This window comes from Heterodontus francisci, chromosome 48, assembly GCF_036365525.1.
Source record: "Heterodontus francisci isolate sHetFra1 chromosome 48, sHetFra1.hap1, whole genome shotgun sequence".
Classification (NCBI taxonomy): Eukaryota; Metazoa; Chordata; class Chondrichthyes; order Heterodontiformes; family Heterodontidae; genus Heterodontus; species Heterodontus francisci.
In genome coordinates this window covers 8,822,646-8,850,624 of record NC_090418.1, presented here as the reverse complement: position 1 = coordinate 8,850,624, position 27,979 = coordinate 8,822,646, and the positions used below count along the sequence as shown (strand labels likewise).

At 49.1% G+C, this 27,979-nt stretch overlaps 1 protein-coding gene across 1 annotated transcript in view; it reads left to right on the top strand.

The window, feature by feature from the left end:
* Nucleotides 1-27,979, top strand: part of LOC137357591 (rho guanine nucleotide exchange factor 15-like) — a 43,974-nt gene that overhangs the window by 4,466 nt on the left and 11,529 nt on the right. The window contains exons 2-11 of the mRNA XM_068024036.1: nt 7,673-8,261; nt 9,547-10,476; nt 13,519-13,579; nt 14,748-14,797; nt 16,221-16,474; nt 18,458-18,618; nt 19,201-19,353; nt 21,589-21,718; nt 22,619-22,693; nt 23,707-23,799. Coding sequence (XP_067880137.1) covers nt 7,712-8,261; nt 9,547-10,476; nt 13,519-13,579; nt 14,748-14,797; nt 16,221-16,474; nt 18,458-18,618; nt 19,201-19,353; nt 21,589-21,718; nt 22,619-22,693; nt 23,707-23,799 — 2,457 coding nt within the window. The 5' untranslated portion in view covers nt 7,673-7,711. The remainder of the gene's footprint in view (nt 1-7,672; nt 8,262-9,546; nt 10,477-13,518; nt 13,580-14,747; nt 14,798-16,220; nt 16,475-18,457; nt 18,619-19,200; nt 19,354-21,588; nt 21,719-22,618; nt 22,694-23,706; nt 23,800-27,979) is intronic.

The following is a 27,979-nucleotide window of genomic DNA, read 5'->3' as shown; positions in this document are numbered from 1 at the left end:
GAGGAGGGAGAGGCGGAGAGATTTAGGGAGGGAATTTCAGAGCTCGGGGCCCCCAGGCAGCTGAAGGCATGGCCGCCAATGGCGGAGCGATGGGAATCGGGGGACGCACGAGAGGTGGGACTTGGAGGCGCGCAGAGATCTCGGAGGGTTGTGGGGCTGGAGGAGGTGACAGAGATGGAGAAGGGACGAGGTCACGGCAGGATTTGAAAATGAGGATGTGAATTCTAAAATCGAGCCGGGAGCCAGTGAGGGTCAGGGAGCGCAGGTCCTGGGCCCAGGTTAGGGTACGAGCAGCAGAGTTTTGGATGAACTCGAGCCACGCCAGGTGGAAGGCTGGCCGGGAATGCCTTGGAATATCTCGGCTAACCTAACGTACTGTTCTTCAGAGAGAAAACAATATCCGCAGCTATCCTGCTGGATAAAGGAGGCAAGACGACGACTCCTGTTTGTAGCTTGCGGGAAGTGCCAGGAATCTCGGCTTGATCTGGGAGAGTTTCAACCACAAACCAGTCTTGGCATCCAAGTAGCTTTGAGGCCTCGCTGTGAGTTACAGCCCAGGCAAGAGCTGACTAGCCCAATTATTATCTCTTGATGGGATCTTGCCATTTAACACTGAATATAATCAAGCTTTTTAAAGCAGTATTTCATTGCCCCTGAGTGGAAGGCACTGAACACCTCTACTAATCTTTAACCCCATTTTACAGAATCTCTCAGCCCAGAAAGGGAGGCCATTTGGCCCATTGTGTCTGTGCTGGCTCTTTAAAAGAGCTATCTGGTTGGTTCCACTACCACCTCTTTCCGCATAGCAAATTTGTTCTGCTTCAAGTATTTAAAAAGACACATGCACGCGCGCACACACTCACATATTAGCTGTGTTTCCCGTTTCACCTGTGCAACCACAGGACATGTCTTGACAGCCCTCTCACACCCTGCAAGTACCTTAAAGACGCTTTACGAGAATTATGAGCCACTGGTGAATGCCAGAAAGCAAGGCACAGCCACGATACCATTCTCAAGTCGCTGAACGAAAGCCAGATCTGAGGGGTTTGGTCGGGGCAAGCCAGCTTTATTCGCACACCAGCCGATTTCCTGTGATTGCACTAACGTGTTGGGTTGTAGTGCACAGTTTGCAGCGTCGAGCTGTTAACCAGGCCTGCCCCTTTAAAGCTGCTTCTCAGCTATGGGGAAGCGGTGACAACAGCTCCTTGAGTTACTCTGAAGCTAATTATCCTCTGGGTTGGTGACTGCCTGCTTTGTTCTCTTATTATCCCACCAACTGCCCAGCCCCACCCCCCCCCCTACAAATTTTATACACACTGAAAAAAATTAGATGAAAATCCCATCCACTTTTTTTTTTTAAATCAAAAGAACTATTTGCATTTCTATAGCGCCTTTCACAATCTTGGGACGCTTTGCACTTTACAGCCTAGCGAATTACTTTCTGAAGTGTTGCAGGAAATGTAGCAGCCAATTTGTGCACAGCAAGCCCCCACAAACAGCAAGGTGACAATGACCAGATCATCTGTTTTTATGTTAAGTATTAGCAGGAGACACCGGGGAGAACTCCCCTGATCTGCCGTGGGATCTTTTACGTCCACCGGTGAGAGCAGATGGGGGGCCTCGGTTTAACGTCTCAATCGAAAGACGGCACCTCCGGTCGTGCAGTACGTCACTGGGATTGTCGGCCCTGGATTATGTACTTAAGTCTGCGGAGTGGGCCTGGAACCCGTGACCATTTGACTCCCAGGCGAGAGTGTTATCCACTGATCCACAGTTGACACCTTGGATTGTTATTGGATTAAGATTATTCAGCTGTGATTTGTTGGTGTTTTGTGCAAATGTTATTTATAAGTTGCACAGTCCACTGATTGCTTGATAATGGCCCATGGTGTACCTGAGCCAGAAAGAAAGGGCAAGGCCCACCCCCTCGATCTCTGCTATCTCTATTACGGGGGCGATGCGCGTTTCCCTGGAGTAGGATGTGGAGAGGGGAGGGGTGTTCAAACTCCTATGCTAACCAATGCAGTGATCACTTTGGGAAATGCAGGGTGATGGGTTTTTGTCATGCTCAGGTATTAAGGGATATGGGGCAAAGGGCAACTATATGGAGTTGGCTCGCAGATCAGCCATGATCTCGCTGAATGACGGAACAGGCTCGAGGGGCTGAATGGCCTCCTCTTGTTGCTATGGCTGTTGCCAGGAATGAGTTCAACTGCGGTGCCTTCATAGTCGATTGGCTTGCGGTTTGAGTCCAGAACAAGGGGGCATAACCTTAAAATTCGAGCCAGGCCATTCAGGGGTGAGGTCAGGAAGCCCTTCTTCACACAAAAGGGGAGTGGGAATCTGGGACTTTCCCCAAAAAGCTGCTGAGCATTTTGGAATTGAGCTTAGTTTAATTTTGTTGGGGAAGGGTATTGAGGGATTTGGAACCAAGGTGGGTAGATGGAGTTGAGGTGCAGATCAGCCATGATCCAATTGAATGGCAGAACAGGTTCGAGGGGCTGAATGGCCTCCCCCATTTCCTGCTATGTAACTTTGGAATTTATAGTCTGAGCGACAAAGTGTGCGTAGTGTTACGACCAAGACGGGAGGAGTGCACTGTCTTTCTCTAATTCCACTTCTTGGGTCACAATATATATTTAAATGTTGACCCAGTTACCAATATAGCCAATTATACACTCTCTTTTTATTTCAGAATAAAATCCACCAACCAGGTTTCTTTAATAAACAACAAAATTGTCAAGTTATTATAAAACAAGACATATATTCAGTAAAGATGCAAAGCATTAACACACAGATTGAAATATGAAAGTTCCCTTCTACCTTAGCCCCACACACATACACCAGTTAAAGGAAAAATGAAGAAATTTTCTCTGCAGAGATCATTTTACAAAAAAGACAACAAAAAAAATACTTTGGCCAAATAATTGTTAATTCTTGAAGGAAAAGGATAAGATATGGAATGATATCAGTTATTCTGGCATCCCAGATACGTGTAGATGGCTGCCACTGGGATCTTTCTGGAGCAGTTCTTTTCAGGCAGCGTCGAGAATTAGTCTGGCAGGTTTTTCCGGGAGAAATGCGGCATCAAGGGTTTCGGCTACCACACAGTGGATTCACAGGGTTTCTCAAAGAGGTGGAGAAAAGATGAACTGTGTCTTCTCTCTTACCCCAACTGTCTCAAAACAGTATTCAAAATGGAACCAACTCTTGACCACCATAAAACTTGACATTGCACTTCTCTGTAAACAACTCCGCCTCGTCACCAAGGCGTTTGCTGTTTACTTAGCTGAAGACATGACTTCCCGTAGGTGTTGGTTTTAAACAGAAAGCTCAAGTCCCAAAGTCCTTCCGGTGACATTTAAAATAAAATATTCAGCATCTATGGAATTTTGGCCTTCAGTCCTCCAATGACTCCATCTCCACAGTTTTAAAACATGAGTCCTCAAAAAAAAAATTAAAAAATAGAAGCACTTTCATAACAGTAGGCTATATTGAAACTGAAATATTTATTTATTTAGAGATACAGCACTGAAACAGGCCCTTCGGCCCACCGAGTCTGTGCCGACCAACAACCACCCATTTATACTAACCCTACAGTAATCCCTTATTCCCTATCACCTATCTACGCTAGGGGCAATTTACAATGGCCAATTTACCTATCACCTGCAAGACTTTGGCCATGGGAGGAAACCGGAGCACCCGGGGAAAACCCACGCAGACACAGGGAGAACTTGCAAACTCCACACAGGCAGTACCCAGAATCGAACCCGGGTCCCTGGAGCTGTGAGGCTGCGGTGCTAACCACTGCGCCACTGTGCCGTTTTATCGCACACACGTTTCTGATCGAGTATAACTCATTAACCCTTTGCATTAGGATTTCTGCGATCTGTAAATTCCACCTTGATGGATGGTCTGCTCTTTGTTCCTATCATCTGAGGTGCCATGTCAATAAGAGCTCTGCCAGCGCACTCAGCCTAGTGACTGTGCTTTTAAATTCGAGTGCAATGTTGTTTTGTTCCTCTTTGCTGTTTTATGTATTTTGAACCAATTCCTTAATTTATTTACCACACAAAGAGGAACTCATTGCTGTAGTCACGCTCCACCTCACTGATATTTTCTGACTGACCGCGTTCAGATCTCCACATAATAAACATAAGAATATAAGAAATAGGAGCAGGAGTAGGCCATTCGGCCCCTCAAGCCTGCCCTGCCGTTCAATAAGATCACGGCTGATCTGCCCCAGACCTCAACTCCTCTTTCGTGCCAGCTCCTCATAGCCCTCAACTCCCCAACATTTCAAAATTCCACCTACCTCCTCTTTAAATACATTCAGTGATCTAGCCTCCACAACTCTCTGGGGTAGAGAATTCCACTACCCTCTGAGAGAAGAAGTTCCCTCGCATCTCAGTTTTAAACGAGTGTCCCCTTATTCTGTAACTATGTTCCCTAGTTCGAAATTCTAGTGGAAACATCTTCTCAACATCTACCCTGTCAAGCCCCCTCAGAATCTTGTCCGTTACAATAAGATCACTCTCATTCTTCTAAACTCTAATGAATAAAGGCCTAACCTGTTTAGCCGTTCTTGATAAGTCAACCTCTTCATCTCAGGAATCAGCCTAGTGAATCTCTTTTGAACTGCCTCCAATGCTAATATATCCTTTCTTAAATACGGGGACCAAAACTGTACACAGTACTCCAGGAGTGGCCTCACCAACACCCTGTACAGTTGTAACAAGACTTCCCTATTTTTAAACTCCAACCCCTAGCAATAAAGGCCAAAATTCCATTTGCCTTCTTAATTACTTGCTGCACCTGCATGCTAACTTTTTGTGTTTCATGTACAAGAAAACCCAGCTCCCTCTGTGCTGCACTTTTTTGGAGTCTCTCTCCATTTAAATAATAGTCTCCCTTTTGATTCTTCCTACCAAAGTGCATGACTTCACACTTAAACTCCTACATTTGCCAAGTTTTTGCCCACTCACTCAATCTATCTATATCCCCTTGCAGATTCCTTATGTCCTCATCACAACATACGCACCCACCTATTATTGTTTCAGCAGCAAATCTGGATATATTAGATTAGATTAGATTAGAAATACAGCACTGAAACAGGCCCTTCGGCCCACCGAGTCTGTGCCGAACATCAACCACCCATTTATACTAATCCTACACTAATCCCATATTCCTACCAAACATCCCCACCTGTCCCTATATTTCCCTACCACCTACCTATGCTAGTGACAATTTATAATGGCCAATTTACCTATCAACCTGCAAGTCTTTTGGCTTGTGGGAGGAAACCGGAGCACCCGGAGAAAACCCACGCAGACACAGGGAGAACTTGCAAACTCCACACAGGCAGTACCCAGAATCGAACCCGGGTCCCTGGAGCTGTGAGGCTGCGGTGCTAACCACTGCGCCACTGTGCCGCCCTTACACTCTGCCCCCTCCTCCAAGTCATTAATATAGATAGTAAATAATTGAGGCCCTAGGACTGATCCTTGTGACACTCTACTAGTTATGTCTTTCCAACCTGAAAAAGACCCATTAATCCCGACTCTCTCTCCTCTGTGTGTTAACCAATCCTCAATCCATGCCAATAATAATCATGAAAGAAGTAAGATTTCTTCAATGCGTTTCGTGACTTCAGGTGATCCCAAAGCGTTTCCAGCCAATGACATAATTACTGTTGTGATATGAACATCCGAACAGGAGGAGGCCATTCAGCCCCTCGAGCTGCTTCCGCCATTCAGTGAGATCATGGCTGATCTGTGACCTACCGCCACATAATGCGGCAGACAATTTGGGCACAGCAAGCTCCCACAAACCAGCGACCTGTTTCAGTGATGTGGGTTGAGAGATAACTATCAGCTCAGGGAGGACTTCCCTGCTCTTCGAAATGGCGACACTTTTTTTTTCTCTCTCTCTCACGTCCACCTGCGAGGTGCGAAAGAAGGCACCTCTGACGGTGCTGCACTCCCTCGGTATGGGCACTGCGAGCGTCGGCTGGGTTTTAGGCTCAAGTGTCTGAAGTGGGGCTTAAACCCGCTGACTCGGAGACTCGGCACTACCCACTGAGCGATGACTGACTGCTATAAACCCCTGGTCGTCCAACAAGTATCAACTCCCTTTTAAGCAGCTCGGTTGACGTGCAGCCTTGTGGGGCTTTGACAAGAGTTACTGAGTCACCGATAGCAGACAGATTTAATAATGAGGGTCGGTGAAATCTCTTTCTGTCAGTGCTTTGATAACTTGTGGATTGTTAAGTGTTTTTAAGGGGATGTCCTTTTTCATCAGGTTTAATATTGCACATTCCCTTACATGGCATTGTTTATCTTTAATTTGCGTAAACCCGGAATAACACGGAGAAGAGCAACAATCTCCTAGTCATGGAAGCAGACTGTGATTTCTGTCATAGTGCGGCCTAGATAAAGGCTTTGGGGTGTTTTCCCAACATTCTGCCTCCAATCCTGAAGGTGCTGAATTCCTTGCTTGGGACATGGGCAGGATCGTCCTCGAGTCTCCAGGAAGTATGGATTAATCATTGTGGGAGAAAAGTCATAAGGATATTGAGAGAAATATCGTGGGTGTTCCTTTCTCTTTTTTTGTTTGGAATGTTGATTCCTTTCTGGTTTCCCAAAGTGTTGGAGATGGAGGGAAAAATGGCCGTTTGACTGACGTTCGAAACCGTCCAATCGGGTAAACAGAACTCCCTCCGCTTTCCAATGGGTGTGGGGAGGTGGGGCACCACGATGATGGGCATGTTGGGTGACCAATGGCAGGAGTGCGGTGGTGGGGGGGGAGGTGTGATTGGCTGTGGGAGGTCATGGGGTCAACCAGAGTCAGCAACCTTGCATGTAGGTTCTACAGGATGGGGGAAGGGGAGGACGCCCTTCAATGTTGCACCCCAATTTGAGGGGGCTAGTGGGGCAAGGTGGAGTTGAGGTGGAAGATCAGCCATGATCTTATTGAACGGCAGAACGGGCTCGAAGGGCCGAATGGCCTCCTGCTGCTCCTATCTCTTAGGTTATCTCTCGCCATTATGTCCAGAACTAACTCTACTTATACAGGTTACTCCCTTGCATTTTTCTGACCACCGGCCTATATTACAAATCTCTTCTCATTGTTAAAGAAAGAAATTGCATTTAGATAGCACCTTTCATGACGTCATGACGTCGCAATTCACTGTCCATCCAATGGAAGTCCTTTTGAAGTAACTCGAGGGCGTAGAATTGAGGTGATTGGCAAACTGTTGTGATGTAGGATACACCGGCGGCCAATTTGTGCACAGCACGATCCCACAAGCGGCAGTGTGACAAACGGCCAGATAATCTGTTGTTTAATAGTTTTGGTAGAGGGATAAATATTGGTCCAGGACACTGGGGAAGGGTGGAGTGATGGGAGAGGGGACAGCTCCCTCCGCTCTGCGGGATCTTTGTATGTCTAATGTTTAGTTGGCGAGCAGTTTGATACGTCTGGTGTAGTTTGACAAGGAGATATTTGGAGCCTGGAGACTTTATTCCATTTTTATCGGGCCTGGAATTGAATTGAGGGCTCAGAGGTGATGTAGAGTCTAACCCAGTTCACCTCCCAGCTCCTCGTTGTTGCACATTTCACACTGAATCAACGGCAATTAGTTTTAATCGTTTTTCTTTTCGCTTGTTCTCAGGCACCTACTCGTTGTTGGCAAGAAACGTTTGTAATTAAAATGACATCAGCGGTTAAAGGGCCCCCGGAGGCAGAGATGCAGAAACGGGCGGCGAGACAGAAACCCAAACCACCGGTAAAACCGAAGCCTCCCGCCCTGGCCCGCAGTGCTGGGAAGCAGGGTGGCACGCAGATCTCTGCCAGTCCAGAACCTTCCGCCGAGGCTGACGGTTTGAAAAGTAGTGCCGAGGGGCAGTCGACTTGCCCTCCGGTCCCCGCCAGACGGCAAGTGTCGGACATGACGGCAGGCGGCGAGGCCCTCTCCAGTTCCGGAAACGTCCGGAAGATGCGGGAGTTGTTCAACCAGGCTTTGGGCCTATCGGAGGGGGAGGACATCGCTTCCAAGGATAAGTTACCTCAGAGCCTCGGGCGGTCGGAGTCGGCGAGGGATCTCCCAGCCGGTTCCCTGCCAGTGCCGAAAGCCCGACGGAAACCCATGGTGAGGGCAGCAGCGCCACTGGACGTGCCAGCGAGCGACGACAGGGATGAGGCGCCGCGAGCGGCCAAGAGGCCGCTCTCTGACTTGCGACCGAGCCAGGATGTCTCGACAGGTACGTGAGGCAGCGACGATCGCTCGCACCCTCTCTCTACGGCGATGGGTTGGCCGTGACGGTGCCAGCCACGGCTCGGAGGGCAGCACTCTCGCCTCCCGAGCCGGAAGGTCGCGGGTTCAGAGGCTCGAGCGCAAAATCCCTGGCCGACACTCCCACTGCAGCGCTAAGGGAGTGCTGCACTGTCGGAGGTGCCGTCTTTTTCAGATATCTTTAAACCTCAGTGTTGGTTGAGGTGGCCTGGACTCCCAGTGGCGGGGGGTGCGGGGTGGGGGGGGGAGGTTGGGGGGGCAAGTCCCCCTGCTCTTCTTCAGATAGTGGCCACGGGGCCTATTACCTCTAAGGCTAGACTGGGCCTCGGCTTAACGCCCCATCTGAAATAACTATAGCACCTCCGACAGTGCGGCACTGCCTCGGTAACCCCACTAGGCCTGTCGACCTAGGTTATGTGCTCTCACTGAATGTCCTGGGGAATGTATCACAGCAAATACTGCTAACCTTTGCGGGGGGCGGAAACGAATGTGCGTCAGGAAGAATTCAAATCAAGGCCGCAAAAATTGGTACGCTCTTAAAAAAACCATCTGAGCGTAACAGCACATCACCTGCCTTAAGCCCCAAGGTTGTGGGTCCAAACCCCCAACTCCACTGAGGCCGATGCCCCAGCTCGGTGCTGAGGGGGCACTGAACTATCGGAGACCTTAAACTGAGACTGGGTTTCGCCTGTTCTGGGTGGGTGTTGTCGATTTTGGAGAAGGGTTGGGGACGGTAGGTAGCCCCTACAATCAGCACCGCCATAAACCGATTAACCGATCGTTTCGCTGCTTGTGGGATCTTGCTGCACGCGAATTGGTGAGCACGTTTCCCCAGGTAACAACAGGGACCGGACTTCAATGGTGCTTCATTGGCTGCGAACCGCTTTAGAGCATTCTCGGTTCTGCAGGTGGTGAGTCTGTGGCCTCGCCCCTCCCTATCTCTGTAACCCTCCTCCAGCCCTACAACCCTCCGAGATCTTGGCGCTCCTCCAGTTCTGGCCTCTTGCGCACCTCCAATTACCATTGGCGGCCGCGCTGAGCCTGGGCTCTGGAATTTCCTCCCTAAATCACTCCGCCTAAGAGGCCAACCTCCTGTCTACCCGCTTTGTCCCAATATCTCCCCATGTGCCAGTTATTGTCTGAAAGCGCTCCTGTGAGGCACCCTGGGATGATTTAAAGGTGCTGTATAAATGCAAGGTGTTGTAATGTTGACATTTTGAGGTAAATGTGAGAATGACCAATGACCTTTACAGGACTTAGATTGGAGGCAACGCCAGAACACCACGATGCAGCTGAAGACCCAGAGGCCCAGCTACACTGCTGTCCCACCTGCCCATGTATCTGCCATCGGAAGAGACCCGGGATGGTCCTCGTTTGGACACCTGTTCGCAACAGCAAAGAGGACACCGACGAGTCGGACAACTCTCTGTCGGATTTATCAGAGAATGGCACAAAGACGTTTGACTATGTGTTCCACGTTAGCAGTGAGGACCGCGAGGGCGCCTCGGGAAAAGACGTCAACGCCAATCACTGCCCGGGCTGGGACGAGACCGGAATTAGACTGACTGGAATCGAGAAGACCGGAGCGGACGGTGCCCGAGAGCAGTGGGAAGGCGCTGATCAACCACCCACCTCCTTGACCGGCCGGGCGGAGCCAGCGATTTCGGAAGGTGGGGTTGGCGTCCTCCCCAAGTCGGACAGGAGATCTGAAACTAGGACACATCTGGACGAGGCGCTCCCCGAGGCCGCGGCCAAGCGGGAGTCGACGCTGGTCAACGGGAAGATTCTTCCTGGAGAGGACTCGAGGCCAGTTACTGTCAGCCGCCTGCCCAAGCCACCGCGCAGGAATAAGCCAGTCAGTCAGTTGTCACTTGAGGGCAAGGACGATCCGCAGGTTTCCCCGAGAAGGCTTGCCCAGGTACGGCGGCGGCCTGGTGAACCACCGTCGGACATTAAGCAGCGATACACAGCCAGCGACTTAGACAAAATATCCAAGTGTGTGGACGGGCTGAATCTCCACATCCGGAAGCTGGAGTTTCCCCAGCAGCAGAGGGACCCGCCCTCCCCTCTGCGTCCATCGGCTGGTGACCTCCTGAAACTCCCGAGCCCCAAAGTGACGCGCTCGGCTCCCCCGAGCCCCAAGGAGAAACGCCTGCAGGCGGTTTACAACGAGATCGATATAGGTACGGGCTGCGTTTTTCGATCTTACGCGTGGCGTCACTTGCGCAGCTGGTGCCAGACTGGAACCACCCCCCCCACCCCCCCTCCCCGCCCCCTCACAACTTCCAGCACCTGGAAGCACACTGGCAGCAGGAGCGCGGCACCCCGGCGAGGCCTACACCATCCTGACTTGGGATGTCGGTCCGACATTCCCTGAAGCTCCCTGGCTCAACGTCCTGGGAACTAACCGAACCTTCGACGCGGCGGGCGGGTTTGAACTGCGGCAGTTCAAGAAGTTGGCAGCCCGCACCCACCTTTTGCAGGGCACCCAGGGGGCAGGGCAATAAATGCCAGCCTTGCCCACATCCCAAGAGTTAATTCTTTTGGGAAGTTACTGAGAGTTTATGGATAAAGGGCATTTTGTAAACGTACTGCCCGCTCCACTCTTGTTGTTGAAGGAACTGAGGTAAAACGGGGACAGGCCAACCTCTAGTACCCCGCCTAACTGAACCTAGATGGGATGTCAATGGGAAGAGCACCACCACCGATCCTGATCGTGAACCCACCTCGCCCGCTACTGCCCTAACCATGTTCAGCTTCCAGCAGCAGGTCACTCGGTATCTAAAGGAGTTTTGAGTAACTATATTCAGTCCTGGGCCCTGCACCTTGGGAAGACTGTATCGGCCTTGGAGGGGGTGCAGTGCAGATCCGCCAGAATGATGCCGGGGCTGATTTGGCTTAAATTACGAGGACAAGTTACACAGACTGAGCTTTGTATCCTCTTGCAGTTAGAGGAGATCTGATCGAGGTCATAGAGGTATTCCAGCACAGCAGGAGGCCATTCACATTCAGCCCCTCGCGCCCATGCTGGCTCCCTGCAGAGCAATCCAGTCGGTCTCACTCCCCCACCACCCCCCCTGCTCTATCCCCGTAGCCCCTGCAAGTTTATTTCCTTCAACTGCCCGTCCAATTTCCTTTTGAGATCATCGATCGTCCCACCTTATCTAAACCTGTCATAACCTTGTACACCCTCTATCAAATCTCCCCTCAATCTCCTTTGCTCCAGAGAGGCTTTTAAAAGGGTTGGAAGGGGTAGCTGGGGGGAAACTCTTTCCTCCGGTGGGGCGAATCCAGAACAAGGGCACACAACTGTAAAATTAGAGCAAGGCCGTTTAAGAGCAAAATTGGGAAGCGATTCTTCACACAGATGGTGGTTGGAAATCTGGAATGCCCTTTCCTACCCCCCCCCCCCCCCCCCACTTCCGAAAGGCTATGGATACCGGGGGAGAGTTGGAGTTTTCAAGACTGAAATGGATACACTATTGTTGGGTGAGGGTATCGATAGTTATGAAGCAAAGGTGGAAGAATGGAATTGAGGTACAGATCAGCCATGATCCAACTGAGTGATGGAGTGAGATCGAGGGGCTGAATGATCTTCCCCTGTTCCTTAGAAGCAGAAACCCTGGCTAATTCCCTTTTTTAATTTTTGAATAAATTGCCATTCACCTGCCTAAAGGTAAACCCGCGCCAACTATAGCAACTCAACTAATTCAGCATAGGCCGGGAATGGAGCCTGGGGCTTTCCTACTCGACTTAGCTCACCTTCAGCACCGGGCTAGGCGGTACATTTACCGAGTGGCAGGAGGCATTAGTTTACAAAGGGAATCTACCCTGTGTGTTTAATACTAATATGCTTTTTTTTTTGTCAGCGTAATCTCATATAAACGGGACAATTTAACTCCAATGTGGGTGATTACCAATCCATACTCTAATCCTGGCCTGGAGAAGGAAAGACCTCCCTTTATGCATCGAGAGGGATATTTCGCACTCGTCCCCTTTTCTCCCCTCTCCCCCAACCTTCCGCTCCCCAAAAAAATGGTCTCCTGCATTAAGGGCCTTGGCCTCGATTAGGTTTTCCAATATCATGCTGGATAGGCAGTGCTGCTACAGAAGTGAACTCCTCCACCTTAGCCTACTCTGTGCCATTATTAGCCAATAGGACATCTGTACTCTATTATCACCAACCTAATCAAAACACTCGATGAACCTTTCTCAAGCTCGAGTTAGGCCACAACTAGAGCATTGCATCCAGTTCTGGTCACCGACACTTTAGGAAGGATGGTGAGGGTCCTTGAGAGGGTGCAGAGGAGATTTACCAGGATGGTTCCAGGGATGAGGGATTTTAGCTGCAAGGTTAGGTTGGAGAAGCTGGGGTTGTTCTCCTTGGAGCAAAGTAGATCGAGGGGAGATTTGATCGAGGTGTACAAGATTATGACAGGTTTAGATAAGGTATTCAAAGAAAAGCTGTTCCCATTAGCTGATGGTACAAGGACTAGGGGAGACATATTTAAGGTTTCAAGCAAGAGGGTGTGAGGAAAAACTTTTTTTTTTTACGCAGCGAGTGGTAATGACCCTGGGACTTGCTGTCCATGAGGGTGGTGGAAGCAGAGACGATCAATGATTTCAAAAGGAAATTGGATGGGCACTTGAGGGAAATAAACTGGCAGGGCTACGGGGATCGAGCGGGGGAGTGGGACTGACTGGATTGCTCCACAGAGAGAGCCAGCATGGACTCAATGGGCTGAATGACCATAATGTGCCCTAATGATTCTGGTCATGTTGAACTACACTGGGTGGAGTGTACATGGGGTGTGGAAGGAGAGTCAGTGGGTGAACAGAGTCGATGTGAACCAATCCTGTTCACAAAAGTATACTCTATCTTCCCGGTCCCCTTTTTCCCGGGAATGCTTTGACTTTTGTGGTTTGGTTTCACGGGTAACCTGACTAATCTTTAGTGAACAGGCCTAGACAAGGAATGTTGGAAGGGTTGTCTACAGCCCAAACCCATTCCTCTTTTTCCCGCCCCCCCCACCACCCCACACACAGTATTCCCAGCAGGGGGGCCCCGGATGGCAATCAGGAACCCCGGCCGATGTATCAGACCAAGGTAACTAGGCTCAACTTTAGCGCCCCCAACAGCGTTAAAGCCCCATGTCAAATGGCGGACTGATATTCCAATATGGCCATTGGCTCATTTGGTCCATGTGGTTGTTTTTTTTTGACAGGTGATGGTGACGGGTCAGGGAGCAACACCTACGAGGACCACCTGGAGATTCTTGAGAGCAGGTTAGATCACTTCTGCTGTAATTCACCTCTCAAAACTCCGTGTGCTGTGGTATCTGTTCAGGAACCTCGACCGAGCAATCTCTATGTACCATTCTGTTCCCTGATGGGCTAAATTTCAGGAGATTGTGTGTTGAGCAGCGAGCATGATCTCCCGACCCTTTTGGGGAGTTGGGAAGGAACTTTCCGGAGTTTATCCTGAAATTGCCTCTAAGTTTGTACCCCCCCCCCCCCCAGGAGTGAGGACAGTGGTGTCCCAGGTTCACCATCTAATGGGTAGGATGAGAGAATCCTGGGGCCTCAATGGACTTCGCTTGACCTCCCCTTTTGTAATATTGAGGAGGAGAGAGAACACTGGCCAGAGGGGAGCTCTACAATTACAAGTTGACCTCTCGTGGCATTGCTCGCAAGGATTGGGGCGACGTGACCCGCCCCTTTCCCTCCCCCACCCCCCGAGTTTGGCCTCTCGCGGGGTGGCGGCATTGAGGGTCAAAGGTTATGTCGGCCCAAACCCCAGCCGGCGAGAGCTGTACTGAGGGCCGAGAATTCGCTCGGCAGCAAGAGAGAATGGGGGCATGTTGGGGGGCTGCCAGGTTGACCCACAGATCCCGATGTTGGTGGACACCCACCCATCTCGCTGACATCTGTTTCCTTCAAAGCACTCTTTGCACGCAACACTTTCACATTATCATATATTCCTATTTCTTCTTATATAGTGTTTAGAATTCAGATGGGGATCTGTGACTGGAATTCCATTGGAAATGGAGTCCTCCAACCAAAGAAGTTTGGGAACCACTGATCCAATTGAGTGGAGTAGAACAGGCTCAAGGGGCTGAAGGGCCTTGCTTTGCTCCCAAGGCTACTGACAATGGGAAACATGGAGGCAAAACAGACGATTAGGGATAATGGCGGCAGTTGTTTTTCAGCAATTTCTGAATTTTCCTTGCCTTTTATTATTTTGAAGAATGTATAGCGGGGGATGGATGAGGAAGTGGTCGCCTGTAGATTTGCCTTCTTGCCTGTACTTGAGAAATGCACGTGATTAATTGAGTCTGTCAATGCTTTTCGCTTGAGATGTGCACTTTAATCACAATGTAAGGTGAGCGCAAGGCTTGTAATTATCCGGACAGATTGGGGCTGCTAATGATGTCTGCCTCACGTCTTTTCGTAGGCCTGCAAAGCCAGAGAAGGTGACTGACTGGGAAGCCCAATTTGAAAGCGGTAAGGAATTAACAGGAAATCGCAGTGAAACGTGTTGGGGGAGCTGTAATTTCTAACATGCTGGCCAGTTAGATGGAATTAAGAAACCTCAGTAAAACATCACCCCCTACGTTGCTGGATGCTGTGGGAGAGAGAATGTGGGAACTCGCTGTTTGGAGCGTTGTGTCCAGTTCCGGGCTCCGTACTTTAGGGAGGATGTCAAGGCCTCGGAGAGGTTGCGGAGGAGATTTACTGGAATGGCCCCAGGGGATGAGGGACTTCGGTTAATGTGGAGAGACTGGGAGAAGCCGGGATTGTTCTCCTTAGAGCAGAGAAGGTTAAGGGGGAAATTTAATCGAGGCGTTCAAAATCATGAAGGGTTTTGATGGAGTAAATGAGGAGAAGCTGTTCCCAGTGGCAGGAGGGTCAGCAGAGGGACACAGATTTAAGATAATTCCAAAAAAAAAAACCAGAAGGGGAGATGAGGAGAATTTTTTTGAATGCAGTGAGTTGTTGTGATCTGGAACGCGCGACCTGAAAGGGCGGTGGAAGCAGATTCAATACTACCTTTCAAAAGGGGAATCGGATAAATCCTTGAAGGGAGGAAAGTTACAGGGCGATTGGGGAAAGAGCGGGGGGGGGGGGCGGGGGGGGGAGTGGGACTAATTGGGGAGCTCTTTCAAAGAGCTGGCACAGGCACAATGGGCCGAATGGCCTCCTTCTGTGCCGTGTCGCTGTACGATGCCAGGTGAAGGAGTAGTGATTCGGTTGGGTTTCAGAAGTTGGAGAACGGGAAGGCTGAGGGAGGTGAGGAGATCCTGGGAACAGTGTGTTTGTGTAGATTGGACCCACGAGGTTCGAGCAGGGAAGAGATTGCGTAGGACATCAGATGTGACATTCAAGAGAAAAGTGATGGGAGTAACAGCAATTATGCTATTGATAAAATAGAAAGAGATCAAGACACAGAGAGAGACACATTGCTGTACTGTTTTAAAAAAAAAAAAACAGTTTAGAATTGATTCTCTGCTGCTGTCTGTGAAATTGGATGAATGCTCTGTGAAGAATAAACAAATTCCAATCTTTATTAACAATTTATTAAGATTTGTACAACAACCAAGAATGAAGTCACAGTCTGGTTGGCGGAGGATTGTAGATAAAAGAGGTTGAAATATGGACTGAGATAATTAGCCGTCCTGTGTGACTGGGGCCAGGGCGAGGGGGAGAGCAACAGGCTGATTAGAGGGGATGTGTGGATGGATGCACGCTCTGGAGTTCTGTTGGAGTATATACTCCACGTGGGAGGCTTCAGAGGGTGGGGTGAGAGTGCATGTGATCTGTGGAAGGAGGTTCAATGGGTGGGTAGAGTCCGGGAAGGGGTGGAATGTACAAGGATGGGCCAAAGGGTCTCGTCGCCCTCCACACCTCTTTCTGCCCTCTGTTGCAGAGCCTCTGTATCAAACCTACCGGGAAACGGTGATCAACAAGGAGATTAAACGGCAAACCTTAATGAGAGACTCCAGTAAGACCAGTGAGGACTACACGTACGAAAGCATTTCCCTCGTTCCGGACAGCGACACAGCCTCCCACCCAGCTCCGAGGCCGCAGACCCCTCGGAACTCGTTGTGGCAGAATCTGAGTGTGGTTCGGCAGAGTGGAATACTGAACGAGCTCAGCCAGAGTGAATGCAGACTCCAGGAGGTGAACTGAGTGGTGGTGGTGGTGGGGGGGGGGGTTACAGTTAAAATATTATCAGTAATGTTGTTCTCATTTCCCCTCCCCCAAACCCCCTAGTGTCCCCATCCTCTACCTCTCCAAGGAAGGCACTGACTTGTTGGGTACGATTCAGTCGATATTAACTACCCTCAAGTGGCTGTCCTTCAACGGGAAGCCCAGAACTTGGCTGTCAGCCGGCCATTCGACTGTAGTATGCATTACACCCAAGCAAATAGACACTCTCCCTCTGCGGATTTCTCCGTAGTTTAGTTTGTAAGAGACCAAAATGGCCAAATAAAGCAGAACGCCTACAGGTTGAACCCGAGAGTTTAGTCCGTGCTTACTTTATTGCACATCGCTTTGCGATTGTGTAAACCATCGCTGGCTCAAGTTCAGCTCTGGATGCCTGAGCACAAAATCTGGGCTGACACTCCCAGTGCAATCCCGCGGGAGTGCTGCACTGTCAGAGGTGCCGTCTTTCACGCGAGGCGTTAAACTGAGGCCCCGTCCGCCCTCTCGGGTGGACGTAAAAGATGCCACAACCACTACTGGAAGAAGGGGGGGGGGGGTGTTGCAGGGGGTGGGGTGCGGGGGGGGAGTTCTCCCCGGTGTCCTGGGGTCAATATTTTATTTCTCAACCAACGTCGCTTTAAAAAAATATATCTGTTTGTGGGGGCTTGCTGTGCGCAAATTGGCTGCTGTATTTCCTACATTACAACAGTGACTACTTAATTGGCTCTAAAGCGCTTTGGGACCTCCTGAGGTCAAGAAAGGCGCTATATAAATGCAAAATCTTTGTTTTACTGTCTTGCTGAGCTGTCACTTTAACAGCAGCGAGAATTTGATCAAAGACCTTAGCATAAGAACGCACCAGCGAGCCTTGGCAAAGAGTCAAGGTTTAAAGGTCAGTAGTGAAGGGGAGCTTTTTTTTTAATAAGCGGTATTGCTGTGGTTTATTACTTATTACAGGCAGATGAACAACTGCTTTGTTAGTGAAGGTGAGCTCTTTGTTTGGAATTAAAGGGTTTAAATTGAAATGAAAATAAGAGTTTTTGGAGCACAGAGCCCTAAACAAGAAGGCATTCATTAAAGTGAATCACACTGCAGCCTCTCCTCTTCCTACTGATTTTTATCAACCAGTTAACATATTAGATATTGTTCCTGCCAACATGTTCCCTCATAGATTCCTGTGTCTGACATTTATAAGGAAAATTTTCTATGTAAACTGGTCACGCTGTAATTGCACCCTCTCACCAGTGGAGGCACAGCAGTGCTACTGGCAGGAGGATGAAAATACAGCGTGACAGATTTATATTATAGATAGGGTCATAGGGCTATAATAATAAGGACCAGACGAAGAGGAGATTCGTGTGGAGCATAAATGCCAGCATAGACTGGTTGGGTCGAATGGCCTATTTCTGTGCTGTACCTTCGAGAGATGACCTATTAAAATGGGGGCTTAATTTCATTGGTGTCTCCTGGACCTTTCACCCCTCACCCCTGTGCTCGCTGACCTAATTGGCTCCCACTCTGGCAACACCTTGGATTTAAAATTCTCATCCTCGTGTAAAAATCCCTCCAGGGCCTCACCCCCTCCCTATCTCTGTAACCTCCTCCAGCCCCCACAACCCTCCGAGATCTCTGCGCTCCTCCTATCCGGGCCTCTTGACCATCCCCCGATTTCCATCGCTCCACCATTGGCGGCTGTGCTTTCAGCTGCCTGGGCCCCCAAGCTCTCGAATTCCCTCTCTCCGCCTCTCTCTCCTCCTTTTAAGACTTTCTTTAAAAGTTACATCTTTGACCGAGCTTTTGGTTGCCTGCTCTTAATATCTCCTTATGTGGTTCGATGTCAAATTCTGTCTGGAAATGCATTTGGACTTTTTTTTTTACTGTATTTAAGTTGCTTGACAAATGCAAGTTGTTTTTGTATCTGCCTGGGAGTGACTTTGAATGATTGCTTTGTTGCAGAGTATGTTCGAAGTCCTGACGTCAGAGGCCTCATACCTTCGTAGCCTGAACGTTCTTATTGAGCATTTCATGAACAACAAAGACCTCAACGAGACCATCATTTTACGAGATAAAAAGACACTATTTTCGTGCATCACTAGAGTGAAAGAAGTTAGCGAAAGGTATGGTGCAGGAGTTAAAGCAATTCAGACCCTTCCATATGGCACAATCGTTACAGGCACCACCTCGTGTGGTACTGAGGCCTACAGACCTTGACTCCCACTCTGTGTTGAGTTAGTTGATGTCAGTCCTGGTATCCATTAAAATTAGCCCCAGTCCCTTCTGTTGCTAGAGGGAGGGGAATTACTTCCAGTAGGTGTTGTTAATCTGTTGTCCTTTCACCTCTGACCTGGGCCTAAATCCATCCCTGACTGATGCAGGGAAGATTCCCCAGTGATTTCAAGCTGGATTATCAGCCAGTCCTTGTTGGGGTTAAATAATCAAAGCAGTGAGGGAGGAGGTGGTGGGTAGCTTGCAAACAAAACTCTCCTGCCACCCAAACTAAGCAGGGCCTCAAATCTAGGCCACGTTGTCATGGCGATTGGCCAGGCCCAGCAGAGACGCACCACCTCCCCCCGTCACCTCTGTGGCTCCTCCAAGCAGCAAGTTTCAGAGTTGTGTCGGCAGAGGCCTGGGAGAAAATATTAACCTACAAGAAAGCTTTTTTTTTTTTTCTTTTATCTTTTTTGTAAAAACAATCACAGTTTTCTGAAGGACCTGGAAGATCGCATGGATGAGAGTATAAAGATTGACGATGTGTGCGACATTATTTATCTCCACGCCCAGCACAGCTTCCAGGTGTATGTTGACTATGTACGCAACCAGCTTTATCAGGAACAGAAATACAGCAAGCTCATGTAAGCAATATTTCCCATATTTGATTACACATCATGCAGACTATTAACCATTTCCTGGATGATTCAGTGTGTGTCAACCATGGTTCATTTGACAGCATTCTTGAATCACTAGAATGTGAGTTGAAGATCAACTCCAGTGACTTCAGTATTGTAGCCTAGACTGATGCAACACAGCACAGGTACTGAGAGAGTGCTGCATTGTTGGAGGTGACACCGTTCGGATGAGCCATTAAACTGAGGGGCTGCTGTCTGCCCCTCTCAGGTGAATGTAAAACATCCACTGCCCATTGGGATCCTAACCAACACTTAACCCTTGACCAACAGCAAAAAAAACACATGATTTGGTCATTTATTTGATCCTCAAAATTGGATTCCACGTTCCTCCTACATTCACTTCAAAAGTACTTTGGGTGTAAAGTGCTTTGGGATGTCCCAAGGTTGTGGAAGGCACTATATAAATGCAAGTTCTACTGGTCTCTGTTCTCTCTGACCACTTGGAACCCAATGATTATCTTCCTTGCCCCAAGGCTTGGGAAAGGGGAAAATCAACTGAGTCCCTGCTCCTGGTTACCTGTGAGCAATGCTGGCAGGGCCTTCTGGAAATCTAAGTACAGTGCATCCACCGGTTCCCCTTTATCCACAGCACATGCAACTTCCTCAAAGAACTCCAATAAATCGGTTAAACATGATTTCCCTTTCACAAAACCATGTTGACTCTGCCTGATTACCTTGAATTTTTCTAAATGCCCTGCTATAACGTCTTTAATAATAGCTTCTAACATTTTCCCTGAAGTATTGCAAAGGAGATAGAGTACAAGAGTAAGTAAGTCTTGCTGCAATTCTTTCCGGCTTTGGTGAACCCACACCCAGTATACGGTTTTTGTCTCCTTATTTGCTTTTGAGGGAGAGCAATGAAGATTCACTAGATTGATTCATGGGTTGTGAGGGCTGTCCAATGAGGAGTATTTGAGCAGAATTTTTTTTAAATTCTTTTAGTTGTTGCCCATCCCTATTTGCCCTTGACAACAGAATGGCCAATTAGGCCATTTCAGAGGGCAGTTAAGAGTAGTCACATGTAGGCCAGACCAAGTAAGGATGGCCGATTTCCTCCCCCAAAGGACATTGAAGAACCAGATGGATTTTTTAACATCAATTGATAGTTTCACGGTACCATTACTGAGACTAGCCTTCAATTCCAGATTTTGATTGATTAATTGAATTTATTAATGAACTGAATTTAAATTCCACCTGTTGCCGTGGTGGGATTTGAACCCGTGCGTCCTGGGCGTTAACTGGCATGGGCGGGAGGGGCCGAATGGCCTCCGACTGTGTCTTAAATTTTCTATGCATTCTACAACTCAGATGAGGAGACATTTCTTCACTCAGAGGGTTGTGAATCTTTAGAATTCTCGACGTCAAGGAGCGGTGAGTCTATTCAAGGTTTGGGTCGATAGATCTTTAGGTTCGAGGAGAATCGAGAGATATGAATGGCCTCCTCCTGCTCCCGTGGATGAGTTGCTTAGGGAACACGGGAATCTTAATGCAGTTTCTGTAAAGTGTGGACTTTGTGTAGAGGTAGCATCGGGGTGAAGTGGCTCATAGCTGTCCACAGTCTGGTCTTGTACAAGGAGATTCTTGGTGATCCATCCTTTTGTTACCTCTAGACTTGACGACTCCAATGCTCTCCTGGCCGATCTCCCATCTTCCAAGCTCCGTAAACGTGAGCTCATCCAGGACTCTGCTGCCCATGTCCTTGCTCGCACCAGGTCTCGTTCACCCATCACTCCCTGTGCTCGCTGACCCACATTGGCTCCCAGTCAAGCTGCACCTCGATTTGAAAATGGTCACCCTTGTGTTCATATCCCTCCGTGGCCTCTCCCCTTCTCGCTATCTCTGCCATCTCCTCCGAGATCTCTGCTGCTCCCCCGATTCCCATCGCTCCACCATTGGCGGCCGTGCCTTCAGCTGCCTGGGGCCCCCGAGCTCTGGAATTCCCTCCCTAAACCCTCTCCGCCTCTCTCCTTCTTTCAAGAGGCTCCTTAAAACCCAACGCTTTGACCGAGCTTTTGGTCGCTTGTCCCTAATCTCCCCTTATGTGGCTCGGTGTCAAATTTTGTCTGACAATTGCACCTTGGATATTTTACTATTTTAAAGTTGCTACATAAATGCAAATTGTTGTTTGTCAGGGGATACGGATAGAAATTCCTAAGCTCGTTTACTGCTCTCTTTGTACAGGGAAGAGAATGCTCAGTTTGCAGCAGTCATTGTCCGTCTGCAGGAGCAGCCTCGATGCCAACGCTTGCCGTTCATGTCCTTCCTGCTCCTCCCCTTCCAAAGGATCACCCGGATTAAGATGCTGATCGAGGTAGGCGTGGCCTGAGCCATCTCGACCGTGAGGCACTCCGAGAAGGCCGAGAGCTCGAGGGACGGGGTAGATCGGAGCGGGAAAGTCAGTGGAGTCTGGGAGAACGTCTGAGGTGGCGGGCGGGTGGCTAGAGATCAACTTGATCCCAGTGGGTCAAGTAACTCCTTCCCTAACCCCGCCTTTAAATTCTGTTAAGGGTCGGAGTCATTGCAGCACAGGAGGAGGATATTCGGCCCTTCGAGCCCATGCTGGCTCTCTGTCGAGCAATCCAGTCAGTCCCATTCCCCGGCACTACTCCCCCCGTAGCCCCGCGAAATGTTCTTTTTATCGGGTGCCCGTCCAGTTTCCTTTTAGAGTTGGCGGTTGGGCCGTGGGAACAAACCCCACTACTCCATGGCACTGCCACCTGTTCAGTACTTTATTGTTGGGGGGCACCACCGTTATTTACGGATGGGGTTTGGGGGTATTCAGGGTACAGTTCCCCCACCCCCTTGGTATTTTTAACCTCGTTCTTTGGTTTGCTTGATATTCAAGCCACATGTCTTTCGACCTCTGAACTATTACACTCAGAGCTGGCCCCAACAGCAGGTCGTAATGAATGCCTGCGTGTGACGTTCTGTCCAATTTCACCCTCCATTCTGGGTTCTCCCCAGTGTCCTGGAGCCAATCCCTCAACCAACATCACTTTTTTAAAAAAAAACAGATGATCTGGTCATTATCACATTGCTGTCTGTGTGATCTTGCTGTGCGCAAATTGGTCTCCTACAATGACTACATTTCAAAGGTACTCCATTAGTTGTAAAGCACATTGGAATGTCCTGGGGCTGTGAAAGGCGCTAAATAAAATAAAATATTTTTTAAAAGTTGATGCAGAACTCTTGAGATGCTTTTGTCTCGTAGAATGTACTCCAAAGATCTGAGGTTGGATCAGGGAATGAAGAAACCGCCTCAAAAGCACTAGGCCTCGTTTCCAAGGTAACGACAAACCACCATCCGCCGAGCCAGAATTGAGCATCAATCCAATCGTTAACCAGGACTCGAGCTTTAGACCATCAACTAGAACTCAACCTCTAATTGTTAACCAGTTCTTAATTCGCGCTCTGATTCCTAGATTAGATTAGATTAGAGATACAGCACTGAAACAGGCCCTTCGGCCCACCGAGTCTGTGCCGACCAGCAACCACCCAGTTATACTAATCCTACACTAATCCCATGTTCCTACCCAACATCCCCACCTGACCCTATATTTCCCTACCACCTACCTATACTAGTGACAATTTATAATGGCCAATGTACCTACCAACCTGCAAGTCTTTTGGCTTGTGGGAGGAAACCGGAGCACCCGGAGAAAACCCACGCAGACACAGGGAGAACTTGCAAACTCCACACAGGCAGTACCCAGAATCGAACCCGGGACCCTGGAGCTGTGAGGCGGCAGTGCTAACCACTGCGCCACTGTGCCGCCCTAATTAGACAAAAGACTAATTGCAATTGTTAACTGATCAGAATCCCAATTTTGTCTTTGAAAGTAATAATATACCAATGCTCTCTTTGACCCTCGGTTACACTTGTCTTAATATTACTACTAGAGCCGATATAGCATGGGGTTAGATACAGAGTAAAGTAGAGGCCTACTTTAGGTTGGGGAAAACGAACCCGACCGAACCACAGTGAGCCCGACCCGCCCCGACTTGACCCGGCCATCCGTTTACTTACCTCCCGACTCGGAACCTCCACGAAGCTGCCGCGCGTGCATGATGATGTCATCGTGACGTCACTCGCTCACTGCGCAGACTCAATTTCGTCCCGGACTCCCAGCTCCGGTAAGTTTTTTTAAAATTTTATTTTTAATACTTACCGGCACAGTACTGACCCTGCGTCACCGACCTGACCCGACTTGGACTCGGCCCGGCCCGACCCATTTAACACCAGGGAGGGGAGACTTTCCCAGACCTGTCCTTCTTAGCTTCAATTCCTTCCATTCCCAGATCATTGAGGAGTGCAACAGGGAAGTCGGGATAATGAAGCAAGTGGAGGAAATGATTCACATCAGGAAGAAACTGGAGTTCGACAAACTTAAGGTAAGGCCGTTAAAACTGGCTGGAAAACCTTGGGCTTTCTGTCAGACAGCAGTTATTGTGTTCCACAAACACTACGAAATTAGCATATGAAGACTTTGTTACTCTTAAAGGATGAGTTCCATTGTTATCTATCTAATCGTAATCAGAGTATCACTTGCAATGTCTTCTCTTCCTGCCCCCGCACCGTTACATCTGGTGCCCCCACCCCAAAGAAATATCCTAGGCTCCCTCCTATTTCTCATCTACGTGCTGCCCCTCGGCGACATTGTCCAGAAACACTGCGTTAGTTTTCACGTGTACACTGATGACACCATGCTGTACCTCACCACTACCTCTCCCGTCTCCCCCCTTGTCGCTAAATTATCAGACTGCTTATCCCACATCCGGTACTGGATGAGCAGCCTGTTTCCACCTCCACGTCACCCAATTCTGCCCTGCCTCAGCTCGTCTGAAACCCTCGTCCATGCCTTTGTTACCGGTAGACTTGACTATTCCAACAACCTCCTGGCGGTTCTCCAACATTCTATCGCCCACCCTGTAAAGTTGAATGCATCCAAAGCTCTGCTTCCTGTGTCCTCACTGACACTAAGTCTCCTTCACTTATCCCTGTGCTTGCTGACCTACACTGGTTCCCAGTTAAGCAACACTTTTTTTAAATTCTCATGCTTGTTTTCAAATCCCTCCATGGCTTCGCCCCTCCCTATCTGTAACCCTCCTCCAGCCCCACAACCCTCCGAGATCTCCGCCCTCCTCTAATTCCGGCCTCTTGACCATCCCCCGATTCCCATCGCTCCACCATTGGCGGCCGTGCCTTCAGCTGCCTGGGGCCCCGAGCTCTGGAATTCCCTCCCTAAACCTCTCCGCCTCTCTCTCCTCCTTTAAGACGCTCCTCAAGACCGACCTCTTTGACCTGTCCGAAAATACCCTTATGCGGCTCGGTGTCGGACTTTTTAAAAAAAAAAATTCTTTCGTGGAATATGGGCATCACTGGCAGGTCAGCTTTTGTTGCCCATCCCTAATTGCCCTTGGTGAGCTGCCATCTTGAACCGCTGCAACCCATCTGATATATTAATTAATTGAATTTAAATTCCACCAGCTATCGTGCTGGGATTTGAACCCGGTGGTCCCCAGGGCATTAGCCTGGGCCTCTGGTTTACCAGTCCCGTCCAGAACAAGGGGGCAGAACCCTAATATTCGAGCCAGGCCGTTCAGAGGTGATGTCAGGAAGCATTTCTTCACACAAAGGGGAGTTGCAAATCTGTAACTCTCTTTTTCGCCCCCCCCCCCCAACAAAAAAAAGCGGTTGGGGGGGTTCGGGGGGGGGGTGTCAGTTGAAAATCCCAAAAACTGAGCTTCATAGATCTTTGTTGGGTAAGGGGATTGACAATTGAGGAACCAAGGAGAGTAAATGGGATTCAGATCAGCCCTGATCTAATTAACTGGCGGAATGGACTCAAGGGGCAGAATGGCCTCCTGCTGTTCCTATAACCCATGGTGGAATGCTATTCGACCATGCGAGTCATTGTGATAGGATCAACTCTTGCTTCACTCAATGGTTCAGTGGGAACACACAGAAGTTAAGTCTCCATTAGAGCAGATTCTCCTCCGAAAGTAGGGTGTGATATTGTAGGGCTGGCAACACGGGGGTCAAGATTTCAAACCCCACCATGACCAACTGATTCGATGGAATTCAATTAAACTAGTAATTTGTCCACTGAAGGTGACTGTGAAAGCGATCGGATTGGTGTAAAAACCGCAGCGGATTGGCTTAGTTTTTTAATTCTTTCATGGGATGTGGGCATCGCTGGCGAGGTCAGCATTTGTTGCCCGTCCCTAATCGCCCCTCGACAACTGAGTGGCTTGCTGGGCCATTTCAGGGGGCAGTTAAGAGTCAGCCACATCGCTGTGGGTATGGAGTCACACGTAGGCCAGACCGGGTAAGGATGGCGGATTTCCTTCCCCAAAGGGCATTAGCGAACCAGATGAGTTTTTGCGACAATCGATGATAGTTTCATGGCGCCATTACTGAGACTAGCATTCAATTCCAGGTTTTTAATGAATTTAATTGAAGCTAAATTCCACCGGCTGCCATGGTGGGATTTGAACCTGTGCCCCCCACCCCCCGGGTATTAGTCTGAGCCTCTGGATTGCTAATTCAATGTCATTACCACTATGCTACCACCTCCCCTTCAAAGAAGGGAACTGGCCACCCCCACTAACCCAGTCTGGCCTGCCTGCCATGGCAACCAGAGGGTATAGATTTAAGGCAATTGGCAGCGATGACACGAGGGCAAAGCAATCTCCCCAGCGAGTTCTTGTGATCTGGAACGCGCTGCCTGAAAGGGCGGTGGAAGCAGACTCAATAGTAACTTTCAAAAGGGGAATTGGATAATTATTTGAAAAGTAAAAATTTGCAGGGATATGGCGAAAGAGGAGGAGGTAGAGGGGCTCATTTGAATGCTCTTCCAAAGAGGCAGCACAGGCATGATGGGCCGAGTGGCCTCCTTCAGTGTTGCATGTTTCTAACATGGATCTGAAAGCCTCTTGGCCACGTCCAAGAAGATGGCCCACTTTCTCCGGTCAATAAATGCGGCCGTGACAGCGCTGTTTTCCCTTGCTACCCCGAACCCCGCCACGTCCTGAGAACAAATGGGGAGACCCTGTATAAACAGACAGACAGTCCCCAAACAAAATCGGAGACCGCCAATTTGGTAAAATATACAAACGCCACTCTGAAAACAAGGACGCTTGCAGATTGCAAACTACTGACAGCCTTCAATGCCACCAAACCCTTTTACAGCTTAAAACACGGGACACGCAGCTCAGCACAAGGTAGCAGCGAGTTTTGGGAAGGAGACGGTTTTTGTGGAATGGGGAGCTTTTTACCCAGTGAGCACAGCGGCAGAGAAACACCTCCATCTCTGGGACCGAATGCCGACACGGCTTCATCCCAGAGATAGAGAGGGTTCTCTGTTGCAGTGCATACTGGGTAAAGAAGCATCCATTCTTCTGCAAATTCTGTGCACAATGAGCGTTTTTGAAAGTTAAGAAACACTTGCAGGGGAGGAAAAAAGGGACAGCTGATGCCAGTCTCCATCTTCCACCCTTCATAAACTTGAGCTCATTCATAACTCCACTGTCCCGTATTTTAACTCGCACCAAGTCCTGATCATCCATTGCCCCCCGCTGTGCTCACTGACCTACATTGGTTCCCCATTCAACAACTCCTCTTTTTAAAAAAAAAATTCTCATCCTTGTTTTCAAATCCCTCCTCACGCCCTTCCCTATCTCTCTAACCTCCTCCAGCTCTACGACCCTCCCAGATCTCCGCGCCATTCCAATTCTGGCCCCTTGCACGTCCCTAATTTTAATGGCTCCGTCATTGGCAGCTAAGCCTTCAGCTGCCTGGGCCCTAAGCTCTGGAATTCCCCCCCTAAACTTCTCTACCTCTCTCCTTTTAAAGGTGCTCCTTAACATTGGTCATCGGTCCTAATATCTCCTTATGTGGCTTGGTGTCACATTTTTGTCTGACTTAATGCTTTATAAATAGGGGCAAAAAGAACAAAAGCAATTCAGTTATAATGAACCTTTATAAAACATTGGTTTGGCCTCAACTGGAGTATTGTGTCCAATTCCACACTTCAGGAAGGATGTGAAAGCATTAGAGAGGGTGCAGAAAAGATTCACGAGAATGGTTCCAGGAATGAGGAACTTCAGTTACGTGGACAGACTGGAGAAGCTGGGGCTGTTGTCCTCCGAGGAGAGGAGGTTGAGAGGAGATTTGATGGAGGTGTTCAAAATCATGAGGGATCGAGACAGAGTAGATAGAGAGAAACTGGTCCCGTTGGTGGAGGGATCGAGAACCAGAGGACACCGATTGAAGGACAAAGAAACAACAGGGGGATGAGGAAAAACCTTTTTTATGCAGCGAGTGGTTAGGATCTGGAATGCACTGCCGGGGAGTGTGGCTGGTTCAATTGAGGCTTTCAAAAGGGAATTAGATAATTATCAGAAGAGAGAAGTCTTGCAGGGCCATGTGGGAGTGGGAGCAAGTGAGTTGTTCTCGCAGAGAGCTGGCACGGACTCGATGGCCAAATGGCCTTCTGTGGCGTAACCATTCTACGATTCAACTCCGTTACAGGCACTATATAGACGCAAATTGTTGTCTGCAATTTACAGG